The sequence below is a fragment of the Microtus pennsylvanicus genome, chromosome 6 (genome assembly GCF_037038515.1).
Source record: "Microtus pennsylvanicus isolate mMicPen1 chromosome 6, mMicPen1.hap1, whole genome shotgun sequence".
In the NCBI taxonomy this organism is placed as follows: Eukaryota; Metazoa; Chordata; class Mammalia; order Rodentia; family Cricetidae; genus Microtus; species Microtus pennsylvanicus.
In genome coordinates this window covers 111,698,059-111,715,198 of record NC_134584.1, presented here as the reverse complement: position 1 = coordinate 111,715,198, position 17,140 = coordinate 111,698,059, and the positions used below count along the sequence as shown (strand labels likewise).

Here is a 17,140-nt window from a genome sequence, read left to right as displayed (position 1 = left end):
GAGCTTGGTTAGAATACTATTTAGCAGCCCTGACCCAGAGCTAGCTCTATCTCTTCTTAGTCTCCCAGATCAAAACATGACTTGATTTTCAAGGACCAAAATAAATGTCATGTCTCTGTGTGCGATTGTTTGGATCGAAGGCAAGAAAAGCATCTTTTCATCCCATATGGCCTTGGAAATAAAACCTTTTCAGTAGATATGATTCTAGTTAAATCCTCGGGGAACTTGAGTGTGTTCCTATAAGATGGTGTTGGTTGGGAAGGGCTGTGTATTCTTGTGGAGACACATGCAGCCAAAAAGGCTTAAGAAGGGGATAGTGAGTGTCCATCCCCCACCCCCTGCCCTGAGTGTGGAGTGCTGGTAGTTTGTTCCATTTGATCTAGTCTGAAATTAGTCACTTCTGGATCTAGCAGGAAATTATTTCATGGAATCTAAAGTCTGAAGTGGGTTGTTTCTCTCTCCTTTTTCTCATTAAATGTTTTGTTAGGTATGATGTAAGATGGGACTTCTCAGGCCGAGCACACTCTCTATAGTTTCAGGGTGAAGTGTGAATTCCCAATTCAAAGGCAGGGTTGGATCTCAGTGGTTGAGAAGAACTCTGCTCTGGGGCTGGAGAGATGGCTCCACAGGGTTGAGCATTGGCCGCTCCTGCTGAGGACCTGGATGTTCCCAGCACCCACATGGTAGCTCATAATCATCTACAACTCCAGTTCCATGGAATCTGATACTTTCTTCTGACCTCCACCACATCAGGCACACACATGGTACACAGACATACATGCAGTCAAAATAAATAAACAGACAGATAAATCTTACGCACCCCCTTGCAAAAAAAAAAAACACCTTGCATTGGGTCGAGCTTTGCTTGAGGTATTTTTTTTTTTTTTGGTTTTTTTTTTTTTGGTTTTTCGAGACAGGGTTTCTATGTGGCTTTGGAGCCTGTCCTGGAACTAACTCTGTAGACCAGGCTGGTCTCGAACTCACAGAGATCCGCCTGCCTCTGCCTCCCGAGTGCTGGGATTAAAGGCGTGCGCCACCATCGCCCGGTGCTTGAGGTATTTTTGGTGTGTCTTTTTGTTTGTTTGTTTTGGGGCATCATTGTTTTGTGTACTTTATCATGGACAAGCATACATCTCTCATTGATTCAATTCAGTTGTATATAATTGAATACCTGGTATGTACTAGGTCTTAGGTGGTAGCCAAATGGCAGTGTGCAAAATTCACAACTCTCCTCGAAGTTTCTAATCTACTTGGCAGTGGGGAGGGAGAGTTAGGCATCAAGCGAGTAAGGACAGAAATAGCCACGTAAGTGTCACTGTGACAGGACCTCTGAGAGAGAGGGCGGGATGGTCTGAGATTCCTGTAATCGGAGGGCCTCTTCCAAACTAGAGAAGTGTTCTCAGGAAGATGGAACCTGGGCTGCGAGTTCAGGAGTGGAGAAGGGAACGGGTGGATCTGTGGTGAAAACAGAGGTTGGTGTGGCTGGGTTCTGGGGAGCAGCAAGGAGGGTAGTAGAGGTTAGGATGGAGAGGTGGGTCTGCCTCAGAGTATGCCACCACAGAGACCATGATCAGGATGAACGTTGCCCTAAGAAACAGATGGTTGCTCAAGGGCATTGATTTTTCCCTCCTCTCTGTCACTATGTGACCCTGGCTATCGTGAAACTGCCTGTTATAGACCAGACTAGCCTTGAATTGGTAGAGATCCACCATCCTCTGCTTCCCACTGCTGGGATTAAATGTGTGTGCCACCATGCCTGGCTTCTGCTGGCTTTGTTCATTTGTCTGAAACAAGGTCTCATTATGTAGCCCTAGAACTCACTATGTAGACCAGACTGGCCTTGAACTCACAGAGATCTGCCTGTCCATCTGACTTCTTAAAAAACATTTTGTTATTACATTTAAAAAAAATTAGCAGGACTGGAGAGATGGCTCAGCCGTTAAGAGCACATGCTGCTCTTCCAGCTCATGACTGTCTGTAACTCCAGTTCCACCAACACCTTCACACCAATGCACATAAAATAAAGTTTAAAAAAGTTATCATGTGGCACAAATGTATGGAGGGCGGAGGACAGCTTACGGCAACTGACTCTCTCTGAGGGATCTGGCAGTGGACCCCGGTCGTTAGGCGTGGTGACAGGTGCTCTAATTCTGGCCAAACTGTCGTTCTGGTGCTGGCTATTTTTGTTTCCTTCATTCATACCCAGTGTTGGTTGCATAAGGCTGTTTTCATGAACATGTGTAATGTTGTTTGTGCATATTCTATCCCCATGTTCCTTTACCTGCTTTTTGTCATTTTCTAGTTAGTTCTCTTTGTTCCCAGGGTTTCACTTCTACCTTGATGTCACATATATGCTTAATCTTTAAAGATGTTTTTGTGGCGTATATATGTGTATTCCACATGTGTGTAGGTGTCCCCAGTGTCCAGAAGGAGGGACTCTGAGCTTGAATTACAGACAACTGTGAGTCATTTGATGTGGGTGATGGGAATTGAACTCTTGTCCTCTGGGAGCAGCAATTGTTCTTAACCACTGAACCATCTTGACATTTCCATATATACATAATTTTTTGTTGTTTTGGGGATAAGAGCTTACTGTATAGCTCAGACCGGCCTTGAACTCACTGTCACCCAAACTGCCTATTATGATATCCTGTCTCCTCAGCTAGCTGTTGGAGAACTTCTTAGGTGAAGAGTGACATGATCTACTTTGGATTTACAAGATCTGTTTTCATTGTGGAAAATGTGTGCTTACTTAGCCCTATCTTTGAGAGGCTGGAGTTCATCTGGTGATTAAGACAGGCTACATGTTGGTGTCTGGGATGTTCTTGAATGTATTGGAGAAGAGACATTGCTTCCTAGGTTTGAGTCCCATCTGTGTGATCTCACATGATTGTCTCTACTTACAAGGAGTGACGTGTAGGGTGGCTATAGCTGCATAGATGTCCCTATCCCATCATGGTGGGTGACTCCTAAAATCCAGAGCGAGTTCTCTGCCTGGTGACTAACTCTTAAACAAAGGCTGAGATTCTCAACATTTCTGTCTTTTCTTGTGATTGATTCCTTCTCCAGGAGCACAACCACCTTCGAGAGAATCCAGCGGGACTGCTATTGCTCCAGACACCCGGCACCAGCCACCCAGTACAAACTGCTTTGGTGGCAGGTCCCGGTAAGTATTCCTTGTTGGTGAGATGGCCCTGGGAAGGTGCTTGAAGTTATGGAAAACACACTGGCAGTGGCAAAGGACCACACCATTAGAAATTTCTTATCATTGGTTCAGTCTCTTAAGGAGTTCTTGAGGGAGCAGCGCTCCACATGCTTAGAAAGAGTCTGCAGTACACTGACAAAGACCGGGGCTGGCTGGGTAGGCATTTAGGTAAGAGAGGACCTGTTGAATAGACCCTGACCTTCTCTTATCCATTAGGGCTGTAGCAGTCATGATGCATGGAGAACATGGTTTTTTGGATGTAGAATTTTCTGACTGCATTTCTCTTTTGGGGGAGGGGGGCTGATGGTTCTCATTCCCTGGTTGACTAAACCTTCTATGCCGAGGGTCTGAGCTTATTTATACTTGTTATGCCTATTGTAGATGATGTGATTCTGTTTACTATTTTTCTCTTAGACCTGTATTTGTCCTCTAGACTCATTTCCATGAAAACTAAATTTCTAGGCAAGAGAATACTTTGAAATGTACTGGATAGATGATAGAGGAGGAGGAGGATGTGCTTAGTGTTTATTACATTGTACAAAATCCCCAGACAGTTTCAGGAAGAGAATCATATGAATATTTGTGAATATTATCTTCTTACAGTGGGCAAATTTCTGTTAGAAATCTTCCTATGCAGATCCCAGCGGGTACAGAATAATGCTTTTGGGAAATAGAGTTGTGTTCTAGTCAGTGTCCACAGCATCTGACAGATCCCCTTGAGGGCAGAGGTCATCTTCTCAATTGCTTTGTTTGTGGCTTTATGAGGTCCAGGTGACCAGAGCTTGTTGTCAGCAAGGGAGAGTGGATGTTTGGCCATCTGTCTCTGAGACCCTAGTTTCACTAGATGCAGAGATGCTTCTTTTCTGTTCTCATTGCTCCTAGTTTGTGTAAGTGTCATCTCATTGGAAGACCAGTCACCTTTTCTGTGACTTGCTGTGCTAGATGGCTTGTGTGATGTAATACATAGTTATGCCTTACAGGATTAGGACCTGTAATATGTTTGGCAAGTACTGTATCAACAAAAGAATGGTCCAGAACTGGAGGGAACAGGATCTCTTCAGTGGTGACTAGATTGAGCAGGGACACCTCAGCATTTCTTCTCCCTTCCACAGCTGGTTTCTTTACTGTGGTGTAGGATATCCTTCTGTATTTGTGTTGCTTTCATTGGTTGAATAAAGAAACTGCCTTGGCCTTTTGATAGGGAAGAGCTTAGGTAGGCGTGGAAAAGAGAACTGAATTCTGGGAGGAAGAAGGCAGTGTGGCAGATGCCATGGTTCTCCTGTCTGAGACGGACACTGTTTAGATTCATGCTGGTAAGCCACAGTCAAGTGGCAATACACATTAATGGAGATGGGTTAAATCAAGATGTGAGAGTTAGCCAATAAGAGGCTAGAGATAACGGGCCAGACGGTAATTTAATTACTACAATTTCTATGTGGTTATTTCGGGGGTTAAGCTAGCCAGATGGTGGAACGCAGCCCACTCCTTCTGCAACACTGTAGTGCTTGGTAACTACTTCCTTGTTTTTTGTTTGTTTGTTTGTTTGTTTGTTTTTTTAAGATAGACGTGGAAACTTCGGGTCAGACACATTGACACCACTTAATTTGAGGCTTAAAGGATGAGTCAATCAAGCATGTGGACCTGAGTTCACCCCCAGCACCCTCCTAAAAATTCTGAGCCTGACATTAGTTTTAATCCTAGTAGTGATGGCAGTAGTGGAGGGCAAGACGCAGCAGGAGGTCTCAGGCTTGCTGACCAGCCAGCCTTGCCCACCTGCGGAGCATCAGGCCAGTGGAAGACCCTGTTTTTTGTTTTTTGGGGTTTTTTTTTGGATTTTTCGAGACAAGGTTTCTTCGTAGCTTTTTGGTTCCTGTCCTGGAACTAGCTCTTCTAGACCAGGCTGGCCTCGAACTCACAGAGATCCGCCTGCCTCTGCCTCCCGGGTGCTGGGATTAAAGGCGTGCGCCACCGCCGCCCTGCCGAAGACCCTGTTTTAAAGGAGGTAGAAAGCTTTCCAGGAGAAGACATGGGAAGTTACTCTCTGGCCTTCACACATATGTACCTGCACGTGTACACCTGCACACGTGAACATGTATACATTTAAAAAAAGAGAAGAGGTGCTTTATTAGATTCTATTTTTTTCTTTTCCCTCTCTCCCTTCCTTCCTTCCTTTGAGACAGGAACTCATATATCACAGGCTGGTCTTGAACTCCTGCTCCTCCTCCAAAGTGCTGAAATTATACATACGTTCATCACATTTAGATTAACAATACCTTTCTGTTTGTTTGTTTGGCTTTGGTTTTTCGAGACTGGGTGGTTTCTCAGTAGCTTTGGAGCCTATCCTGGAACTAGCTCTGTAGACCAGGCTGACCTCGAACTCAGAGATCCTCCAGCCTCTGCTTCTTGAGTGTTGGGATTAAAGTTTAAAAAAAAATGACATCTGTTTATTTGCTTATTTATTGTGTGTGTGGTGTGTGGTGGTGAGAGGATAGTTTGCTGGAGTCACTTCTCCCTCACCGTATGGGTTCTGGAGATCCGACTCACCTTACCAGGCTTGGTAACAAGTGCCTGAACTTGCTGAGCCATCCACCAACCTTGACAAATACCTTTGTAATGGATACATTATTCATAGGTAAAAGTATAAAAAAAATAGGTGAGACTGAGGCAGGAGGATTACTGTCGCCAGAAATTTGATGCCAGCCTGAGCAATATAGGGAGATTATGCTTCAATAAAAACAAGACTAGTAAATTAAAATTGATGGGAAAAATAATCTTGAATACAAGAAAATGGTTGATTTTGGCCAGAGGACACCGGAATAATAAGCAAAGGCTGCAAAGAAAGTATACCTAAGGTCATGCTGTTTCTTAGCTTGTGTGGTAATTCCTAAATCTTCTTCTTTTTCTTAAGAACTGACTATATGTTTAACATTTTCCTATGTTTATGGGTTTCACAATACAATAGCTAAATAAAAAGTGCCATTTGCCACCCTAAGGAAACGGAGCAGCAGGGATACGGGGTTGAATTATTTTATGTTTTCGAAGACAGACTTCAGATTCCAAAGGTTCTGTAATAATTACTTACATATGTTCTGCCTGATTTATGTGTGTCACAGGGTAGCAGGTGATTCTAAGGGGATGCTCCACTCTGGCCTCTTAAGACACCCTGCAGCGTTTGTGTTTTTTTTTTTTTTTTCCCCTTCCAAGACAGAGTTTCTTTAAGCAGTCTTGACTGTCCTGGAACTTACTCTGTAGACCAGGCTGCCTCTGCCTCCTGAGTGCTGGGATTAAGGGTGTGTACTACCACACCTTGTACACAGCCTTAGCTCTCCTGAAACTCACTCTGTAGACCAGGCTGGCCTCGAATTTAGAGAGGCCTGCCTCTGCCTTCTGCTGGGACAAAAAGCCAGCACCACCCAGTCTTACAAACTCAGGCCTGAGAGTTCAGTGTGAGGCTCGGAGTCCAGGTGAGAGCATGCCCACTCCAGGTAACTTCAGAACATCCTTCAACTTGGTGGTCTGAGAGGGCTGGTCACAGGCTAGTCCATATTTGGTTAGGGAAGAAATGGGTATGGATTGTCCCCAGACTGTTTCCATTGATGTGCATTGTATACCGTGCAGCATCCCATGTCCTTGAAGGACCTGGTGTGTGGTGGAGGCCTGAGGGAAGCGAGTGCTTGTTGGCACAGAGACCATGTAAGGATCCCTCATGTTTTGTTTGTTGCTGGAGTGAGGCTGGCTTTGGACACTTGTCCCATGTCTCTGGTGCTGTGGACCATCATTCAGGGTCCCATGCAGGGTCTTTAGTGCTGAGAGAGTTTCATGGAGCAGGCAGATGCATGCGAGAGAGAGAACCAGTATGGCAGGGGCAAGGCTGAGCAGTGTGGGCTGTGGGTTTGTCCAGACATTCAGTACATGCCCCTGATCCTAGGAGTTAGGGAGACCCAGGGGATGTTTATGGAGGGAAGAGGAATCCAATAGAAGGGGCTGTACTGGAACTGGTGGCCTTTCCTGTAGATTAGAAATGGTTGTGAAATTTCAGGCTGAAGTTGGAAAGCCAAGAGTGTCTGGATTTCCTTTGTGGTTTGCTGTTTCTTGGTCACCTGTGATCTTCTTTTTTCTTTTTCTCTGTGTGTGTGAGGTGAGTGATGGCGGAGGAAATCTAGCCAGTGGTACTGTCCATGTGGGGCACTCTCCCTTCCCTGCCCAGCCTCGTTAGGCCATCTAATGTGAAGTGCTGGCTTTGTTGGAATCGCTATGAAGCTTCCACAGATGAGAAAATGAAACCTAAAAGAAATGTGCTTTTATTTCCTTTTAGCTTCATAAAGTTGTTGTTTTCCCCTCCAGCGTTAGGGATTGTATTGAATGTTTTATGTATTCTAGGCAGGTGCTCTGCTATTGATCTATATGTACTCCCACCATCTTTTTTCATTTCATTTTATTTTTTGAGATAGAGTCTCACTAAGTTGTCTAGGTTGACCTTCAACTCACTCTTGTAGCTGGGACTAGACTCAGCCTCCCAAATAATTGGGATTGCAGACCTGTGTCATCAAGCCTGGTGGAGCTTTTCATTACTAGGTCTTTACAAGGCATCTTGGTTAAGAAGCTGGATATGTGGGCTCAGTTTGTTGTCCTTTATTATATGTATGTTTGTTGGCTTTGAAAGTAGTGAATGTGAATGTTTTCTGATACTGGGAGCTGAACCCAGAGCTTTGAGCATGTCAGGCAAGCATGCTAGCATCCAACTATACTTCCAGCACTTTATATGTACATGTGTGTGTGAGGGATGGAGATCTGAAGGCCTTGACTTTCCCTAGGTCCTTCCAACTCATGTTAGTTCAAATCTGCTTTTGGATGTGTTCCTCCCCAGTGACGTTCTTACTGGGACCATTTTAGGACCTCCTTGTAATGGTTTTCTGTCTCCCTCTGTGACACCTCTTTTTTTTTTTCTGCTATGACGAAAGCATCTTAGATTTATTAGCTCCCTTGCCTTGGCATTAATAACACCCCACCCCCGAACATTGAAAAGAACTGTATTCTGGGAAGCCTGCACAGCCCAAAGTCTCCAGTGAGCTCTGAATAGCTCATGGGCTGTGTCTGCAGACAGCAGATCCCAGAAAAGAAAGACAAATAAACTTAGGCGGGTGTGAGTCTGCTGGGAAGCCCTGGGACGGCCAGGGGAGAATGGGGAAGCAAAGCTGACAGGGAGAGAGGGACTCTGGGACCTGAGCCTTCGGGCTCTGAGCCACTCATTCAGTCATTGCTGGCTACTGCCACCCCTTCTTCCATGGCGCTGATCAAAGCTGACTTGGAGATGTTACGCTGTTGGCCTGAATGGAGTTTAGCACCTTTCTGCTCCCTTAAAATATTCCTGTAATCTCATTAGTGCTGCTGGGAGAAAGGAATACATGTAAACCCATTTCATCATTCAATGGCAGCAGGCACAGTCCATGATTCCAGGGAACCTACAGGCTGTCTCCCGAGCAGGTGAGACTATGGGCAGCATCTGGGGCATTTTTAAAAAGTAATTATGGAGATTAGTACCATCTAAATATGCGTATTGATGTACTTATTATCTACTAATAAAAGTGACATTATTGTACATTTACTTTTTTGTGTCTGTTTATTTCATAGCTAGCTGTTTGGCATTTTCACTGTAGGAAAGGAGCCAAGGAATAGGTGGTGCATTCCTATTCAGAAAGCTGAGTAGATACAAGAGTAAGGAAGCCTGCCATCTGCAGTGAACACACTGAAAGCCAGGCTCACAGTAGTCATGGCAACAAAAAGGTGGAAAGACACAGCGTTTGATAGTAAGGACTCTGGGGCAGGAGGACACTAGGTACCCATAGTGTGTACACGCCCAAGTGCTAGTGTGTACACACCCATGGTGCTGGTGTGTACACACCCAAGTGCTAGAGGATACACACCAACACACCCATGGTGCTGGTGTGTCCACAGGCAAGAGTGAGGCATTTAAAGATACTCTGAAGGAGTTTGCTGACCCAGTGAAATGGCGGTCAGGGTGACCCTACACGTAGAGTCTTCTGCATGGACAAAGGCAGGGAAAATAAGAGAGCTTGGCTTACTGGGGGACAGGAATCCTTTGGTCATGCTGACATGTCCCCTAATGGGGATGATCGCTTTAGCAGCCTCAGTCCAGCTGCCACCTGCTTTTGTCTGTTTTGTTTCTGTGAAAGCCTAAGATAGCAGCAGCACAGCAGTTTTCTTGTGCTTCCCTAGCCCATAATCAGCCTTGGTTAGAGAGGAGCCTAGGTGACACATTGTCTCTCAGAGCCATTGTTTATACTAGGGCTCTGGCTTGGTGGTGTTCATTCTGTGGGCTTTGACAAATTCATGGTGTATAGCCCCTGTTACAGGCTCGTGCAGAGGAGCCTCTGCACTCCCTGACCCTGGCACTGTTCTTCTAAGTGTCTTCAGGTTGTTTTCCTTTTCTAGAATTATGTTCACTGTGGAGCTTTTTCATATTAATTTTATTGACATAGAATACAGTTAATTTCTGTTGAATATTGAATAGTATTCCATTGTTGTTTGGATTCAACACGTTGTATTTATCTACAGGCTAACTGAAGTATGCTTTAGTAAATCCTAAATTTTGCTAACTATGAACAAAGCTGTAGTTAATCGGCTTCTCAATGACGCAGCCTATATTATACCAGAACTTCCCCAGAAGGGAGGCTGGGAGTCTTCCAGTCCCTGGGGAGGGAGCTACAAGAAAATGTCTGGCATAGGACATTTAAGACTCAAATCAAAAGCCATTGAGATGATTTCCCTTCCTTGTAGAAATTTACATTTTACCTTTTTGTTTTATGATTTGGGATTTTGTTTTGTTGTTTTTGTTTCTCTATGTAGCTCTGGCTGTCTTGGAACTTGCTCTGTAGACAAGCTACCATTGCCTTGCTGACTCTTAAGACTTTTAGTCTCCACAGTCTAGACATGCAAGCTTCCATATGAAGACATGCAACTCTAACTGAAAAAGAAACTTAAACCATTTGGACACCACCATTTCAACTGCTTCTTGTCTGGAATCTGTGTGGGCCTCAGTTTTCGTTTATCTCTCTGGCACATACCTGCCACAGCCACAACTCCTAGCCCCAAGAAGCAAGAGAATTTTTTATTTTTAAAGAATTAAATGAGGAGCCAGCCAATGGTGGCGCGCGCCTTTAATCCCAGCACTCAGGAGGCAGAGGCAGGCTGATCTCTGTGAGTTCAAGGCCAGCCTTGTCTATAAGAGCTAGTTCTAGGACAGGCTCCAAAGCTACAGAGAAACCCTGTCTTGAAACCAAAAAGAATTAAATGAGGACTGGGCCTGAGCAGTGGAAGTATAGAGATGACAGAAAAGATGCTTCAAGTTACGTAGGAGGTATAGTCATGGAGGAGATTGGAAGACAAAGAGGAATAGAGAGGAGTCTTAGGCTCTTGAATTGTGGTGTCATCCACGGAGAAAAGGAACTTCAGAGAGAGGGGTGTGTGCCAAATCCCCTGCAGTGCTGGCTTTGGTGCTGGGCAGGCTCCCTGAACAGTAGTGCTACGTGACTTTGGGAAACATCATCTTTCTGAAAGGAGGAAGAGGAACAGAAGCCAAACTTTAGAGACACAAACTCAAACACTATTCTTTTTTCTTTTTTTTATATAATTTTTATTTGTTTTTTTTATTTTGTGAGCTTTGATGTTTTGCTTGCATATATGTCTGTGTGAGGGTGTTAGATTCTCTGGAACTGAAGTTATAGACAGTTGTGAGCTGCCATGTGGGTGCTGGGCATTGAAACTGGTTCTTTTGGGAGAGCAGCCAGTGCTCTTAACTGCTGAGCCACCTTTCTAGCCCCAAACGCTGTATTCTTGGGCATGGACAATATAAAGGTGACCACAATTTAGAATGCAGGACTGATATTCTAGGACTTCTCAGATCTAGAATTTGTGATGAAAAGGGGAGGTCTATAGAGAAGCCAGTGAAAAGAGCACAGGTCTCGGAGGAAGGGCTCTTTAGTCCAGACGTGGGCAGCTTGGCACGCGTGGAAAGATGAGAGCAGAATTGACAGCAAATGCCCTGGGCAGACGAGCACGGGAAGAAGAGCACCCGTTCAGGCAGCTGTGTCGGTAGCTGTGCTGTGCTGTGGTGAGGTCAGACTTGTCCTCCGGCGCTCTGTTGGCTGCAAGGCTCCCTGCGAAGCATTAATGGGTAATGGAGGAGGTGGTAATTTGGGGTTTGGCTTAGTGACTGTCTTTGTGATGACCAACTTACTAGCCTACATAGAGTGACTCCTTTCAAATGCTAAAGCAGTTCTATATTTGGGACTTTTTCCATTTTGTAGTAGATAAAGATAGCTATAGAACTAAAACCTAGAATTTGTACTGCTTTACAGTTTCATGAAGTCATGCACCCTTATTAGAAATTTAGCAGAGATACTGGTTTCAGTATTCCTGTGCCTCCCATCTTTACTTTCTATTTTTTTACTAATTTGCCTCACTCTGGCATCTGCCTCCAGCATCCTGTCGATGCTACACCTGCCTCAGATTCTAAGGGAATCTCGGAGCATTTGTTTTTTTTTTCTTCTAATTTCATTGAACTTTATTATTTTAAATACTGTGGTAGCATATGCCTACAACTGCAGTGCCTGGGAGGGCAAGGCCTTTGTGAGTACCTAGCAAGACCTTGTCATCTTGTCTCTCCTCAAAAGTTCAAGTGGAGGACAGATTTAAAATAGGCCGTTGAAGAGAGGCATCGTGGGAAGGTGACCTTTGAGTTCAGATCTGAGGAGGCTTAGGGCTTAGGGACTGAACATTGAAGTGTGAGCTGGGGAGAGTGTGGGAGTTGTGTGTCTGTCTGTTGGTGGGTAGGTGTGTGCCTGTGGGGATGAAGCCCAGGCCCTCTGACATGCTGGGCAAGCTCTACCACTGAGCTCCATCCCCAGCTGCTTCTTTCTCTTTAATACTTTCTCTCCTAAAAGTTATTTGGCTTGAGCAGTCGGTCCACAACTGTCTGCCCCTCCAGTTCCAGGGAATGTGATGCTCTCTTCTTGCCGATACACAGACACACTTGTAGCACCAACAGCCATATACATATTTAAAGATGATGACACCTTGGGAGAAACTCATTTAAAAATAGTATGTTAAACATAACAAGCCAAACACAAACTGTTTCATTTTTTATGATTTCACTTGCATACCACTTGAGAAAAGGCCACATGACGGAGATAAATCTAGTCAGCCGTGGCTAGGGACCCAGGGGAAAGAAATTTGGGGGCAGTGGAAATGCTCCATGTCTGGGTTGCGGTGGTGGTCAGGTCACATTAGTTACCACTCATCAAATGATGCCTGTAAAAAGGATAAATTGTATTGTATATAAATTGTTCCTTAATTTGAAATGTCTTCTAAAATTATGTTTTTATTTATGGTATGTGTGTGCCTGCATGAGCTCATATGTACCACAAGGGTGCAGATGCCTGTGGAACCCAGAGCCTTGGCTCTCCTGCTACTGGATTTAGAGGTAGTATATGCTACCTGATGTGTGTGCTGGGAACTGAACCAAGATCTGCAGTGCTCTTAACTGCTGAGCCGTTTCTCCTCTTCCTAATCTAGTTTAATGTTAGTGAAGCTGTCTACCTCCAGCTGCTTTTTGATCCACTTGGCATTGTTTTATTTTATTTTTTAAAAAGCTGGGTTTGTTGTTGTTGTTCTTGTTTTTTAAACATTTATTTATTGTGTGTGTCACATGCTTGGTTTCCTGTTCCACCATGTAGGGTCCAGGGATCAAACTGAGGCCCTTGGATAAGACAGCAAGCCTCTTGACTTCCAGAGCTATCTCACAGACCCGACTTGACCTTTATGCCCCCATCCAGTTAAGGTCAACCTTTTCAAAGGGTCCACTGGTTTTAAAACAAGAAATCGATGTGACCATTTGTAGCTTTGAAGACCATGGACTGTTTATACTTCATATGATCCTTGGTATTTTTGGACTTGTTTCCATCCTTGTGCCTCATAATTTCTGTCTGTCTGCCTGTTACTTTCCCTGAATGGTCGGCCCAACGTGAGTGCAGGAGCGTGAGGGAGGGCCCCAGTAATCCTAGCCATTAGGGAGTCCAAACAGGAGGATTGTGGACTCGAAGCCAGTCTGGCTCTTGTAGTGAGAACCTATTTCAAAAAGAAAAGAGAACTTTCTTAAAAGAAGCCTCCCAAATAAACAAACAAAAAAGAATCTCAGTGAGTCGAAGATGTTTCTGGCTCACTCATCGCTTGATAACTAGATATCACAGAATTGCCCTGTGTACTCCCTGTGTGCGTATTTTCTGTTTGGCTTTTTGAAGACTTGTAGCATTTCTGTGCATTGGATATACTTTGTGTGCTTGCAAATGGCCTTTGAAGGAGACATATTTTAATAACAAAGGGAAAAAGAGAAATCAGTGAAGATCCAAAGTAGGATGTGGTACTAATACTTGTTATTATTATTATTTTGTTTCTCTTTTAAAATGGTTTTCCATCCATGTGTATGTGTATAGTATGTGTATATGTATATATGTGTGTGTTCATGTGTATAAATGTGTGTGTCTGTATGTGTGTACATGGTGTGAGTATGGCGGTCAGACAACTTGCCGGAGTCAGTTCTCTCCTTCCAACAACATGGATTCTGGAGATTGAGCTCAGGCCCTTGGGCATGGCAGCAGATGCCTGTACATTTCACTGGCCCATTAAAGGTCTTTGCCATTTTTGTTTTTAAAACTTCTTGTTTGTGTGCTGAACTCAGACTGCGCCCTTGGTGGAGTGTGCCTAAGCACACTTCCACTGCATTAGTCCCAGCTCTCCCCCCGCAAGTTTTATTTTCAATTAAATCATAATAGTTTCCTTTATTCTTAGAGAATTGAACTAGAGAGTCAAAGGAATTCCTTCTTCTTCCGTAGTTTGTTGGTTTTCTTACAGGAGGAGATATGCGGAGAGAGTGAACTGAGACTCTAGACTGAGCGCCACATCAGGGCAGTGCACACCTCATTCGTCTCTGTCCCTCTGGAGCCTGGGGTAGTGCCTTGCTGCACGTAGCAGCAGCTCACTCAGGGTTTGCTGAACTCAAAGAGCCTTTGTGTTTCTGGGCTTCGTTTGCCAGGACTTCAGGGTGGGTCTTGCCTACTGGTTTACATTCCTGTGCCCCCGGCTCTGAGGTGTGAGGGCATGGTTCAGGAGCATGGGTGGAGGGGAGCTGGTCCTTTCCCAGTCTGACTCCTTTTCACGCATGTGGGGATCTCCCAGCCTACCCTCTCCTGTTTCATCTGCTGCCTTTCTCCTGTGCTTGATCTTTCCATATTGAACTGTTCCCATGAACTATTCTTTTCAGAACCCCACAACTTTTAAGACTGACCCTAGACTCAGAGATGAGTGGCCATGAGCCAAGGCTGGTTTCAGGAAAGAATGTGTAAAGAACAGCCAAATCTCATACGTAGTTGTCCAAATTCTCGAGTGCCTTTTGGACCTTGAAAGCCTGTGCCCCACAAAGGATGCAGTTCCTGCCCTGCTGTCCCGTGGTGAGGGGCAGGGGATTCCAGAGAGATGCCCTAAAGGAAGAGGGTGAGATGGGACGCTGTGCAAGGATTGTGCTGGTGTTACTACCCAGCTGTATGTCTGAGAAGTGGTACCTTTGAGGTCTCCCACTTGGCTCCTGTCCTTATGCCAGGAATGACATGTCAGCTCTCAGGATCTCTGACTCTCTGATTTTCTCTTCTGCCGCTTGCTAGAGAAAGCACTTTGCTCGGAGATGGGGCTTTGAGTTTCTTTTTTTTATAAGAGAAGAGGTTGCTCAATATTGAGTCCAAAAGCTAAGGTGGAATGGCTCTACATCATGTTTGTATAAAAAACAAGAAACAATTACTACTTGTGAGACAAAGACAGATAACTTACACAAACTATTAGCACTATCAATATCAAAGTTAGTCAGAGAGCTAGGTAGCATGCTACCTCCTTATCTATGCTGGCTGATTTCATGTCAACTGAGTGCTTGCTGTGAGCCTCTTCAGGAAAATGACACCGTGAAGGGGCTCCGCCTCGACACAGATCAGTTGCTGTTTCTTCTGCTCTGACACAACCCACTTCAGACTGCCTGCCTCCCAACCTGTGCTTCGAAACCTCTTATCTAGTCTCCCTACGGAGCTTTCCATTGTGTCCTTGGCATCTCTCAGCCTTCAGTGGATCTCTCTTGAACCCTGTAGTCTCCCTCACGAGGCCTTTCCTAATCATATGTAGCTAACACACACACACATACACACACAGAGACAGAGAGAGAGAGACAGAGAGAGAGAGAGAGAGCTGTGAAAACGTGATATGTGATTGGAGAGTTAATATTTATAATTAAGATTGGCGGCTGGAAATATGGCTCAGTGGTTAAGAGCACTGCCTGCTTTTTCAAAGGTCCTGAGTTCAATTCCCAGCAGCCACATGGTGGCTCACAACCATCTATAATGAGATCTGGTGCCCTCTTCAGGCCTGCAGGCATAAGTGCAGGCAGAATACTGTATACATAGTAAATAAACAAATCTTTAAAAAAAAGATTGGAATAAAATTGCTTGCAGTCGTGAATGGCTACAGTATCGAGTGAAATCAAGAATTGGTGAAATACAGTTGGCAGGACTGACATGGCTGGCACTGTGGAAAGATGTGAACCTGTCTCTGCTTCTGCTGTAGTTCACTTGCAGTGGGTGATGCTACACTCATGGGTTTTAGGCATCAGGGTAAGGGATCTTTGAGAGGAGAGCAGAGGTCGTTTTAGAAATTGGGCCTCCCATAGTAAGTTTCTCGGTTCTTGTTTTTTGATCATGTGCTAGTCTTTGCTTGAAAATGACTGTTAGAAAAAACTGCCACACCACACCAGGGTATGGAGTTGATGTGGGCACAGTAGGAGTCAGATGAGGTAAGTTATGATACTAAACCATTTCACATACTCTTTAGGGAGACCTTTGTGGCAATGTGACATTTTAGGCCTTAGGTATAAAAGCTTCCTCCTCCCCATGTGCACTGGAGTTTTACTAGCATCTGACCCCTGGTCTCAGTGATCTTCACACCTCAATCTGCCTTATAGGTAAATTTCAATATTCGCTAATGTCTACAAGTATGCAGGTTACAGGCCTGAGAATGTTTCTGGACCAGTCCCCTGCTGTTCTCATTCATTCAGCTATTCTTATACGCCTCCTACCAAGTCAGATTAGATGCTTGGGTATGCAGTGCCAACAAAACAGATATGGACCTCTCATGGACCTTATCGAAGACAGATGTTAAACTTAACAGTCAAGAAAACAAATACAAGCTTGAACATGAGAGTACCACAGTGGTGAGAACAGGATGTGATGAGGGTGTAGGCGGGCACAGCAGCAGCTGGAGGAATGTCCTCTGAACATTTCCTTCCCTCTCTCCCTCCTGCTACACATCTACCTTGATGACTTGTCATGTCAGAACATTTAGAAAGAACACAGTGTCCCCAGGTTTCCTGATCCTCCGTAGACTCTAGGATCCATGGACACTCAAACCACACAGGTAAAGTGGTGTAGCATTTGGTATGTAACCGACCTAAGTCTTCCCCTCTACCTTCTACACATACCCATTAAAGACCATGTACATGATTTAGGGAATAATGCCAGAAAATAAAGTCTATCTGCATTTCAGTACAGCTGCCACTCCCATACCCCCAGTTCTTTTTGATCCTCAGCTTGTTGAATCTGTGGAGATAGAACCCCTTGGATAGAGTGCAATACTAGGGCCTGGTCAGTGGTCAGTTCAGGATTAGAGCTGTCAGCCTGGAAGGCAGTAGGAGGCCGGGTTGAGATACACCCACTTCAGTAGGAAGAATGGGGGATTGGATAGACACATTGGTGTTCCTTCCTACCCTCCTTGCAGGCCAGCCCCCTGCAGTTTCCTCTTCTGTGTTAGTGGAGGTTGATGGTGCAC

At 44.7% G+C, this 17,140-nt stretch overlaps 1 protein-coding gene across 2 annotated transcripts in view; it reads left to right on the top strand.

Moving 5' to 3' along the window:
• The window catches only part of Wwp2 (WW domain containing E3 ubiquitin protein ligase 2), a 117,511-nt gene that overhangs the window by 39,947 nt on the left and 60,424 nt on the right, over positions 1 to 17,140 (top strand). For both annotated transcript variants that reach the window (XM_075977391.1, XM_075977390.1), the window contains exon 6: positions 3,070 to 3,166. In XM_075977391.1, the coding sequence (XP_075833506.1) occupies positions 3,070 to 3,166 (97 nt within the window). The remainder of the gene's footprint in view (positions 1 to 3,069; positions 3,167 to 17,140) is intronic.